The sequence below is a fragment of the Littorina saxatilis genome, unplaced genomic scaffold, assembly GCF_037325665.1.
Source record: "Littorina saxatilis isolate snail1 unplaced genomic scaffold, US_GU_Lsax_2.0 scaffold_493, whole genome shotgun sequence".
NCBI lineage: Eukaryota > Metazoa > Mollusca > Gastropoda > Littorinimorpha > Littorinidae > Littorina > Littorina saxatilis.
This window is the reverse complement of record NW_027126473.1, coordinates 65,148-77,224: the sequence shown is the minus strand read 5'-3', so window position 1 is coordinate 77,224 and position 12,077 is coordinate 65,148. Positions and strand designations below refer to the sequence as shown.

Genomic DNA, 12,077 nt, shown 5'->3' with positions numbered 1-12,077 from the left:
CACTCAGGGATTTCACATGCGTAGCCGTATCTATGTACAACGTTGCACCCTCCCTGCTCCCCCTCCCCTTCCCCACAAACAAATCAAAAAGTACCTCACCATGTAGTAATTAAGGAGAGAGGTTGGAGTTCTCTGCTCCGAGTTAGCTGTCAACCTCTTCTCCTTCACCGTGACTCGCAGGGGATTACGCAGGCCAGCACGTATCAGACTCTCAACTTCGTCCGTCTGTGTCGCCGAAAACAAGCCTGTGCGTCTCAACTTGGGCAAATGACCCAGAATTGTGTTGATGCTTAAAAGAAACAAAAATCAGTAGAATTAGAAGGAAAAATAACTTGTTCACAACAAGAATATAACAAGAAGAGCAAACGCTCGATCGAGTCACTTTCGCAGTTCTGAATATTATATGAGGCATCAGATGGACAGGAAGAAATTGCTATTCACAACACAATGAGTCACGTTCACATAAAATTTGAGCCCGGTCACTTTTATAGTTTCCGAGAAAAGCCCAACGTTAAGTTGTGTGTTGCCGAACAGAAAAGGCTAGTTATCTCCCTTGTTTTTCTGATAACGTTCGTAAAAGGCTACAGATGTAAATACTTTGATGTAAAGAATAATCCTACAAAGTTTCAATCACATCCGATGAACTTTGTCAAAGATATAAAATGTCTAATTTTTCCTTTGACGCTGACCTGTGACCTTGAAAAAGGTCAAAGGTCAACGAAACCATCGTTAAAGTGTAGAGGTCATTGGAGGTCACGACTAAACAAAATATGAGCCCGATCGCTTTGATAGTTTCCGAGAAAAGTCCAACGTTAAGGTGGTGTCTACGGACGGCCGGCCGGACGGCCGGCTGGACGGCCGGCCGGACAGACTAACACTGACCGATTACATAGAGTCACTTTTTCTCAAGTGACTCAAAAATACTATTACTAGCATGCTCCTATTTTTCGTGTGTGTGCGAGTCGACTTTTCTTTTCCTTTGTATTTTATTGACATACATGTACTTTTCAATGTTCTGTTATGCATTATGTATTCGTATAGGTAATGTTGTAGTTTGTAATACTGTATGATTGTGATTGATGATTGTCCTTTTATTGTCTCTATTTTTATGTCTTAGTTTAGCAGGGACAGTTTGTAAGACTAGGCGTGAGCCTAAAATCTCCATCCTTGAGTAATAAAGTTTGTTCATTCGTTCGTCATTTCCATCATCAGATGAACTCTACAGGGAAAAATAGTGAAGCACTGTCAGCAAGTTATCAGAAACAAGTGAAGCGCTGTCAGCAAGTTATCAGAAACAAGTGAAGCGCTGTCAGCAAGTTATCAGAAACAAGTGAAGCGCTGTCAGCAAGTTATCAGAAACAAGTGAAGCACTGTCAACAAGTTATCAGAAACAAGTGAAGCACTGTCAACAAGTTATCAGAAACAAGTGAAGCACTGTCAGCAAGTTATCAGAAACAAGTGAAGCACTGTCAACAAGTTATCAGAAACAAGTGAAGCACTGTCAACAAGTTATCAGAAACAAGTGAAGCACTGTCAACAAGTTATCAGAAACAAGTGAAGCGCTGTCAGCAAGTTATCAGAAACAAGTGAAGCACTGTCAGCAAGTTATCAGAAACAAGTGAAGCACTGTCAACAAGTTATCAGAAACAAGTGAAGCGCTGTCAGCAAGTTATCAGAAACAAGTGAAGCACTGTCAACAAGTTATCAGAAACAAGTGAAGCACTGTCAACAAGTTATCAGAAACAAGTGAAGCGCTGTCAACAAGTTATCAGAAACAAGTGAAGCACTGTCAGCAAGTTATCAGAAACAAGTGAAGCGCTGTCAGCAAGTTATCAGAAACAAGTGAAGCGCTGTCAGCAAGTTATCAGAAACAAGTGAAGCGCTGTCAACAAGTTATCAGAAACAAGTGAAGCACTGTCAGTAAGTTATCAGAAACAAGTGAAGCACTGTCAACAAGTTATCAGAAACAAGTGAAGCGCTGTCAGCAAGTTATCAGAAACAAGTGAAGCGCTGTCAGCAAGTTATCAGAAACAAGTGAAGCGCTGTCAGCAAGTTATCAGAAACAAGTGAAGCGCTGTCAGCAAGTTATCAGAAACAAGTGAAGCACTGTCAACAAGTTATCAGAAACAAGTGAAGCGCTGTCAGCAAGTTATCAGAAACAAGTGAAGCACTGTCAACAAGTTATCAGAAACAAGTGAAGCACTGTCAACAAGTTATCAGAAACAAGTGAAGCACTGTCAACAAGTTATCAGAAACAAGTGAAGCACTGTCAACAAGTTATCAAAAACAAGTGAAGCACTGTCAACAAGTTATCAGAAACAAGTGAAGCTAGATCAAGATCCATCTAAAAGAAAAACTGAACCAAACATGACATAGATTCGGCAATGTTTTTAAAGTCTAAGGTGTGATCTTCTTCATGCTTAGAGTTAAAGATGTTTTCACAATCGGATGACTTGTAAGGGGGTAATATCATTTTCAAAACTGAGGGCAAAAAACGGCAAAGGCAACATTGACAATCCTCTTACAGAGATTTCTTAAGAACAAGAAGGGCAAAGCCCATACGACTCACATGCTTGACCTTGACCTTTACATGACCTTGACCTTCAGGGTCAAGGTCAAATAACTAAACCTAGCAATGACATCATACACTAAGAACTGCTTTACACATTTTTCCTACCAAAATACATGTGACCTTGACCTAAGGTCAAGGTCATCCAGGTCATGCAACACAACGCTGTTAATTCAAGACATAGGAAGTACAATGGTGCTTATTGGCTCTTTCTACCATGAGATATGGTCACTTTTAGTGGTTCACTACCTTATTTTGGTCACATTTCATAAGGGTCAAAGTGACCTTGACCTTGATCATATGTGACCAAATTGTCTCATGATGAAAGCATAACATGTGCCCCACATAATTTTTAAGTTTGAAACAGTTATCTTCCATAGTTCAGGGTCAAGGTCACTTCAAAATATGTATACAATCCAACTTTGAAGAGCTCCTGTGACCTTGACCTTGAAGCAAGGTAAACCAAACTGGTATCAAAAGATGGGGCTTACTTTGCCCTATATATCATATATAGGTGAGGTATTCAATCTCAAAAACTTCAGAGAAAATGGGAAAAATGGGAAAAATAGCTGTTTTTTAGACAACATTTATGGCCCCTGCGACCTTGACCTTGAAGCAAGGTCAAGATGCTATGTATGTTTTTTGGGGCCTTGTCATCATACACCATCTTGCCAAATTTGGTACTGATAGACTGAATAGTGTCCAAGAAATATCCAACGTTAAAGTTTTCCGGACGGACGTCCGGACGGACGGACGACTCGGGTGAGTACATAGACTCACTTTTGCTTCGCATGTGAGTCAAAAATCCTAGACAGCAGCACCCATGTCATACACTTCAACAGCACACAACAGTAAAGAGCCAAGAGCAAACAAATCTTCTGGCACCAGGAAAAGTCTTGAAGCATTAAAAATAAAGTTGTTGCTGTCTGCGTGCTAGATACCTGGTTGTCTTTTCTTCCTTGAGCAATCTAGCAAAATAAATAGACTTTGACGAATAGCTCAGAAGAAAAAAGCATTTTCATTACTTTATTGTCCCATTGCTGGAAAATTCGGATCGCTTCCTCTCGGTGAAAAGCTAGCAGCAACAGAGACGCGCTACCTGGATGTATGCCTGTTTAGGTGTAATCAGCCACCTGCACTTATGGCAGAATCACCAAGATCTTTTACGTGCCACAGTGGCGACACGGGGGTGGAACATGGATACCGTCTCTGAGTCTGCACATAAAGTTGACCCGGGTCTGCCCCAGCCCGGATTCAAACCCGTGACCCTCGGATCACAAGTCCAGTGCTCTACCAACTGAGCTAATGGACCCCTTACCTTGCTTCAAAACCCATCTCCAGCAAACGATCAGCCTCATCCATGACTAGCACTTCCTGCACGTCAGAACAAAAAAACATGAAAGGTCAAGAAAAAAATATGAATATTTCTGATTCCCAGGCAGAACCTATTTTGGTTCCTCCCAATCCTGCAACTTTTTTTTTCACCCTTCACAAAAATAAATTAATTAAAAATGACAAAACTCAATTTTGCAGACCTTACAAGGAAAGTTACTCTTCCCCCGACACACGTTTTCCGAACAATAAAAAGCCAAATGCGCCTGGGTAAATACATTTTTACAAAATTCAATCCAAAAAATAAGATAAAATAAATGATCTACCATCCTAATTTTTGGACCCTGTTATCGAAAACAATTTTGTAATTTGTGTTGCCTACCACTGTAGTTGCAATCTCTCTGGACAGATATCCATGCTCTATGAAGTATGTTGTGTACACACTTGAAAACCCCTTTAAAGATCCCCCTTTCTAAGACCCTATCTTTGTTAGATTTCTGTTCACGGCATCGGTAAATTCACCTATGTCAAAACTCGCTTTCTCCTGATTTGCTCCTTTTTAAACAATTTTTTAGGTCTTATCATGTGCTAAGCTATAACAACTGGCATGGAATACACTTACTAAAACGTCTTTTCAAAACTGGCAAAATATTTGTTGAGACTTCTCAGTGTTATGCTCATCGGAAGGAAGGAGGTACTACTTCCGTAATTCACGAATTGCAACAAAATCAAGCACGCAGATACAAGTTTGCTTTGCTATGTTATGCATACGATTCAACTGACCAATGCTTTGACGCTCAAGGCAAGGTTGAATCCTGACTGCTTTCGACTGAACAGGTCATCCAGTCTGCCTGGCGTGGCAATCAGTATGTTGCCACTGTAGAAAGAAGAAATTGTTAACACGAGGTATCAGCAGCATCAACATTACAGCAATACCACTTTCTAAATGACGGGGTGAAAACAGACATACACGTAAAAACACACTCGTACAAAAAACACATGTGTAAGTGGGAGTTTTAGCCGGAAGAAGAAGACAGCAATAATATTATCAGTAAAAGTAGAACAATTTCAAAGGTACAATTCCATCCTGTGTAAGTGAACATATTCACAATCACAGATCCGTAAGGTTCTTACACAGAATAAGAGCACCCTTTAACTTAAACACATGTCAAATATCAATAGCCAGGCTGCTACCTCTGCAGAGTGGGGATTCTTGTTGTTGAACGAATCTCGTAAATGACACCTATGTCAGTCTGCAAAATTAATTAAGGAAACAGTTCTGACTGCACAGAAAGATTTTCTATCCAAGTGAAAGGATGCTCTCACTGCATGTAAAACCAAAGGCAGTCCCCTGTTTCTAAGACGCAAGATTTGGCGAGCGAAGCGAGTGGGACGAGAAAGTAGCGTTTCTTGGGCAATTCTCGACATGAGGAACGCTAGGATTTGGAGAGATGCCTTGGAGGCGAGTGAAGCGAGTGGGACGAGAAAGTAGCGTTTCTTGGGCAATTCTCGACATGAGGAACGCTAGGATTTGGAGAGAGTAGGCGAGTGAAGCGAGTGGGACGAGAAAGTAGAGTTTCTGGGGCAATTCTCGAAGTGAGGAACGCTAGGATTTGGAGAGAGTAGGCGAGCATGCCTTGGAGGCGAGGGAAGCGAGTGGGACGAGAAAGTAGCGTTTCTTGGGCAATTCTCGACATGAGGAACGCTAGGATTTGGAGAGAGTAGACAGGCATGCCTTGGAGGTGCTCGCTATGCGAGAAAAAATTGCGGACGCACAGCTGCCAGTCCAAGACTACCCTGTATGATAAGATGGGATGGTAGTCCTGGCCTGGAGGAACACCCCTATAAATCAAGCCTCGGGGACAGCAGATAACCAGCTTTGTGGCATCCCTTGGACTGAGACTTTGACTCATAGTCATAGCCAGTCAAACACAGAAGAAGAAAAAGAAGAAGAAGAAGAAGAAGAAGAAGAAGAAGAAGAAGAAGAAGAAGAAGAAGAAGAAGAAGAAGAAGAAGAAGAAGAAGAAGAAGAAGAAGAAGAAGAAGAAGGACAAGAAGAAGGACAAGAAGAAAAAGAAAAAGAAAAAGAAAAAAAGAAAAAAAAAGGAGAAAAAAAAGAAGAAGCCTTCACAGACTTCAAACTCACCCATTTTTCATGAACCTGGCCACATCCTGGGCACTGTTTGACCCACCAATCAGCAACAAGGACGACAGCTGCGGACACAGCTTCAGAAAGTGAGACACCACTTCGTCGATCTGAATGGCAAGCTCTCGCGTAGGAGTGAGGATTATGGCTCCAACCTGAAACACCGAATAATAATAACGATGTTATTACTTAGTGCATATATTTAAATATAATGCTAATGTTGTAGTGTTTTGTTTGTCTTTATGTTACATGCACCACCACTGCAATTTATCCATGTGAGATAATAAAGTTAATTGGATTTGATTTGAATACATGTAGGAGATGAAAGGATTAAAATTGTTTTATGAAGTATTCTAGCTGCAATTTCATCCATAAACATTCTTTCTTAAAATGAGGTTCTGACACTGAGCATACTGCTATAGTTATATAATAAATAGTCCAGGTACAATGTAATTTATTGTGACCTCAATCTCTCTCCATTGGCCTCTCTAGAATCTGTTGAAAAGTGGACACCATAGATCATAAGAAGTGGAACGTTTGACATACATGGTTGACAGATAAACAATAACGCAAACAAAATCAGACCAATTTCAACCTTCTGGTTAGAAATAATACCACTCAAGTGAACTACTTCCATTTGGCACTGTTTTTACACATTTCCTGCTGACAAGAGTCGGTTTGTGGATATAAATGCATAAATATACTGCAATTTCAGCAAATTTCTCCAAAGTGCAAGCAAATATTCACAATGAATAGCAATTAAACTCTCTCCCTCTCTATTACATGCCCCATCTCTCTCTCTCTCTCTCTCTCTCTCTCTCTCTCTCTCTCTTCTCTCTCTCTCTCTCTCTCTCTCTCTCTCTCTCTCTCTCTCTCTCTCTCTCTCTCTCTCTCTCTCTCTCTCTCTCTCTCTCTCTCTCTCTCTCTCTCTCTCTCACAAGGACAGACAGACTGTAAGAAAAGGCCTTGCCTTACATCTTTATCCTTGTAAACCCAAGTTCAGTCTCAGTCTCTATCTTTCTCTCATGCCATTAAATTAAACTAACCAAACTGTCAATGACTGACCAACCTCATGTTTCTTGAGGGGCACCTCCCTGCGCAGAAGTATCTCCACAATGGGAATGACGAACGCCAGGGTTTTACCACTGCCGGTCACTGCCTCCACAGCCAAGTCTTTGTTCCGCATGAAGTGAGGGATGCATGCTGCCTGTATTGTACAACAGCGCACACAAATAAATACAAACAGCACATGTACAGTGGAACCCCCTACAAAAAATCCTTTTTGAGGCCTTGTTCTCAGACTTTCTGTTCATAACCTATTTATATGTTTACCCTAATTTCAAGACTCCCTCCCTTTTAACTCATTGTCTCCCAGGTACGGATATATCTCCGTACCCACTCATATGGCTCTATCTGACCAGGTACGGATATATATCCGCTTAGACTGTCAGCTTCAGTCGCTTCCTGTAACGTCGATCTAACGCCTGCGTTCAAGCGTGTTGATACACAGTTACGTACTTCACAGTTACCACAATTCTGAGTGACCTGCTGCAGCACAGTGTTGGTCTCGGCTAAAAAAAAACTTGGTCAACATAGGTGGGGTAGAAAGTGTTGAGGCCTTGCTTTCTCAGACTTTCTGTTCATAGCCTCTGTAAATTTACCCCCATTTTAAGACCCCTTCCTTTTTAAGACCTGATTTTCTCAGATTGTTGGTGGTCTTTTAAAGGGGTCTATTGTATAATTGAACAAATAAATTAATACTTAATGAAATAAATCAATTATAAATGGGCAAGTACATGTACATAAATCATAAATTAAAAAAATTGAACAAAATAGGCCAGGAACTGGCAGCAGTTACTTTATACCCTACTCAAAACCATTCAGTTTGTATTTTTGTTTACTGATATAATAAAAACATTTTTTATTGGAAAATAGGGCTGCAAAATCAAAAAAAGCTCTTTCAAGGTTTTTCATATTGCGCAACCTACCAATAGTCTCCTGTCCGCCCAGCGACCTTCCCCTTGACCCTGCTTGTGACCTCGATGTTTTTTTCCCCCGCAAGGGGTACGGTACTCTCTAAGCACCCAAAACCTCAAAGAGAGATAACTGGCGGAAACCTTCCTATTGTAGTCTCCTGTATGACGGCTTACTAGTGCCAAAACCTCATAATTGTAATTATCAAGGGAAAATTAGTAATTTTCCCTTGATAATTACCATTTTCACATGTTAATTATTAATTTTCCGGAAAAATTATTAACTTTCACCTGTTAATTACTAATTTTTAGTTTTGGCTCACTTCCTGACGGATTGCTAGTGCTGAAACTTAAAAATTAGTAATTTTCGCGTGAAAATTAGTAACTAACAGATGAAAACAGTAACTGACAGCGTTAATTAGTAATTATCACATGATAATGGGTAACACCAGGTTTTGGCACTAGTAAGCCGTCGTACTCCTGTCCGCCCAGCCGACCTTCCCCTTGACCCTGCTTGTGACCTCGATGTTTTTTGCCCCCGCAAGGAGCACGCACCCAAAACCTCAGAGAGATAACTGGCGGAAACCTTCCTATTTTACAACCATGTCAAATAACACTCAGTCCCCCCCCCCCCCCCCAAAAAAAAAAAAAACAAAAAAAACAACACTATTTGTATTTCTAAATTCTAATCAAATACATGTACACAAATTTTACATATTTTTCAATTTGCCTCTGTGTGTGTGTGTGTGTGTGTGTGTGTGTGTGTGTTGGTGTGTGTGTGTGTGCCACTTTTCTCTGTTGCTTCTGTCCATCAGGCTTCAATAAGACTTTGGTCAGGCATCAATCCAAAATGATCACCTCGAAGTTTCAAATTGAAACCTATCAATGTGTAAATGATTTTTAAACATGGGGCACAAAAGTGTGTGTGTGTGTGTCTTTGTTATTCTCATCCACACGTTCAAAGAGTATACCTGTACAGGTGTCATGTTGGTAAAGTCCAGGTCCTTCACTGACTGAAGTGTGCTGGAAGTCAGCAAAGAACTCAGTGACTGCCAACTCTGATCCATCTCTGCTGTCACTCTCGCTCACAACTGCTCACTGTTGCTTCCCCTTTTCCTTTCTGTCTGAAAAACACAATCAACATTTTGAAACTGAAAACCCAACCACAAACTGAAAGATCAAATGCATAGAAAATCTCAAAAACCTTGTCATTTCCTTACCAGCAGTTTAACTTAGAGTGACTGTGCTTGACACTTCAAAGTGCACAGAGCCCCCAGGGCTTTCAGCCGTGCCTCGGGCATCTATGTGTATGAAATTATACCAAGTTTCATTGACCTTCTTGCAAGGAGTTGAAAACTGCAATTTTATATGAATTAATTGTTCATCATTGTGCGGTCAGGACAGCTTGTCCCATCACATCAGGTCCCACACTTGAACTAATTACTAATTAAAACCTGGGGTCTATTTATAGCAGCTCGACACTTCTTGTACGTCAGACTGGGTGGCCGAGTGGTAACGCACTTGCGCTCGGAATCGAGAGGTTGCGAGTTCGACCCTGGGTCAGGGCGTTAGCAATTTTCTTCCCCCTTTCCTAACATACGTGGTGGGTTCAAGTGCTAGTCTTTCGGATGAGATGAAAAACCGAGGTCCCTTCGTGTACACTACATTGGGGTGTGCACGTTAAAGATCCCACGATTGACAAAAGGGTCTTTCCTGGCAAAATTGTATAGGCATAGATAAAAATTGTCCACCAAAATACCCGTGTGACTTGGAATAATAGGCCGTGAAAAGTAGGATATGCGCCGAAATGGCTGCGATCTGCTGGCCGATGTGAATGCGTGATGTATTGTGTAAAAAATTCCATCTCACACGGCATAAATAAATCCCTGCGCCTTGAATATGTGCGCAATATAAATTGCATAAAATAAAAATTAAAAATAAAATAAATAAATCCCTGCGCTTAGAACTGTACCCACGGAATACGCGCGATATAAGCCTCATATTGATTGATTGAGTTGCCGGTTAGACATCTTTCAATAGGAAGGTTTCCGCCAGTTATCTCTTTGAGGTTTTGGGTGCTCACAGAGTACCGTGCCCCTTGCAGGGGCATCAAACATTGAGGTCACAAGCAGGGTCAAGGGGAAGGTCGGCTGGGCGGACAGGAGACTACAATAGGAAGGTTTCCGCCAGTTATCGCTCTTTGAGGTTTTGGGTGCTTAGAGAGTACCGTGCCCCTTGCGGGGGCATCAAACATCGAGGTCACAAGCAGGGTCTTCTTCTTCTTCTTCTTCTACGTTCCCGGCCATACATCTAGATGTCCAGTCCAGTGTTGAGTGCAAATCCCGCAGTCAGCCGCAGTGATGCCGCTGTCCCCCACAGCTTTTCGCGGAGCTCCACTTCACTCGGCCACGTTTGGCGCCTCAGGGTGTCGAAGGTTGGACAGGCCTGCAGTACGTGCTCTGGTGTCTGGGGGCCTGTGTCACACGGGCATTGATCCGTGTGTGAAATCTTCAGGCGATAGAGGTGGGAGAGGAGCCGACAGTGTCCAGTTCTGAGCCTGAATATGGTGACTTGCTGTTTTCGATCCAGCTGATGGATATCGTCTTCCTCGGCCCCCAGGAGCAGACGTTCCCTCCAGGCGGCTCTGAAGTGACTTCGTAGGAGGGTCTTTTTTTCTCCGTAGGATGAGGGGTGTACTGACTGTTCCAGCTTACTTCCCTCCTTGGAGAGTCTGTCCGCTTCCTCGTTGCCACTGATTCCGCAATGGGAGGGAATCCACTGTAGGACGACAGTGGTTTTGCTGCTGAGGTAGTGCAGTTCCTGCTTTATGTCTTGCAGGATCTGTTCTCTCTCTCTGGTCTGAAGGCTCTGCAGGAGAGATCGGCAGTCTGTGAGGAAGACTGTCTGGCCAGGTAATGCCTCTTCCTGGTTCAAGGTCTGTGCTGCGAGGTGCAAGGCGTGTGCTTCAGCTCGGTAGTTTGTGGAGACTAGGCCAGTGGCGACAGACTTGCGGAGCGAGCTGCCGTCAGGGAACTTGATGTAGACACCGCCTCCCCCATTCCTCACAGCATGCTCGGCTGAGCCGTCTGTAAAGACTCGGGTCCAGGTGGTGGTGGGGTAGACCCTGTCTAGTGTTTCCAGGGTCAGGGACTTGAGCATTGCTTCTGGTTGCTCTTGCTTTGCTCCAATCCCAGGGACGTCAAGGATGATGGGGGGGACATCCAGTGACCATTCCTCATAGTCTTGGAGCATTGCCAGTGGTTGGCCAGTTGATGGGGGTAGAGAGCCTTTGTGCTTGAGCTGAAGTGCCTTGATCAGGTGGTTTGGGCTCTGTCGCTTGATTCGGTTTTTGGTTGGGGCTTGGAGTGTAGAGTGCAGTGGATGGGACGGGAGCCTCTTCATCTTCTCACTCTGCCTCAGGAGTTTTTCATCCCGTCTCTCTTCCAGGGAGGTCAGGCCTGCCGTCTTCTCCAGTGCCGAGATGGGGGTAGTCTTCATGCCTACTGTGATGAGTCGCAGGCCAGCATTTTGGACCTTGACCAGGTTGTCTGTGTTGGTTTTGGCTGCAGTTGACCAGGCGTTTGAGGCATATTCCATGTGGGGTCTGACAGATCCTGTCACAAGCAGGGTCAAGGGGAAGGTCGGCTGGGCGGACAGGAGACTATTGTACAGAACAGTTTGTTATGCGGTCCGACTGCTGTTGTTTCAAAGTATGTACTTGGGAATCTTTGTGTACCCATGGCATGGCTTTGCCTCCAAAGTCAAGGTGATTTTTGTACTTCAGGAACTCGACAACATTTTGCGCTAGCGATCAGGGAAGGGACTCGACGTGATAATTATAATCAAGAATGGTGACATGGCCACTGGTTCATTTCCATGCTGTTCCCATCCCACGAACCTTGGGGGGATAGAAAAATTGCTGGGCGGGTCCATGGTTCGGAACTTTGGGGACAAAGTTCATTCAAAAGGGGATGAGTGTGACTGGGTGACGCAGTAGTCTCCCTTCACAGCACTTCTGCACTGACAGAGTTGTCTGCCGGCCTTGACGGCTTGAGCG

General features: G+C 43.1%; 2 protein-coding genes across 5 annotated transcripts in view; both read right to left on the bottom strand.

Annotated features, from left to right (window-relative positions):
- LOC138954905 (ATP-dependent RNA helicase DDX55-like) overlaps positions 1-12,077 on the bottom strand; it is a 28,079-nt gene that overhangs the window by 14,892 nt on the left and 1,110 nt on the right. For 3 of the 4 annotated variants that reach the window (XM_070326654.1, XM_070326657.1, XM_070326655.1), the window contains exons 2-7: positions 8,992-9,144; positions 7,117-7,254; positions 6,048-6,202; positions 4,685-4,778; positions 3,888-3,943; positions 100-289 (exon numbers count right to left, since the gene is read on the bottom strand). In XM_070326654.1, the coding sequence (XP_070182755.1) occupies positions 100-289; positions 3,888-3,943; positions 4,685-4,778; positions 6,048-6,202; positions 7,117-7,254; positions 8,992-9,087 (729 nt within the window). In that variant the 5' untranslated portion in view covers positions 9,088-9,144. The remainder of the gene's footprint in view (positions 1-99; positions 290-3,887; positions 3,944-4,684; positions 4,779-6,047; positions 6,203-7,116; positions 7,255-8,991; positions 9,145-12,077) is intronic. The other variant, XM_070326656.1, reaches the window with a different exon arrangement.
- LOC138954903 (uncharacterized) lies at positions 10,331-11,617 on the bottom strand. The gene has a single exon (XM_070326652.1). It carries the CDS (start codon positions 11,615-11,617, stop codon positions 10,331-10,333), a length of 1,287 nt encoding a protein of 428 aa, XP_070182753.1.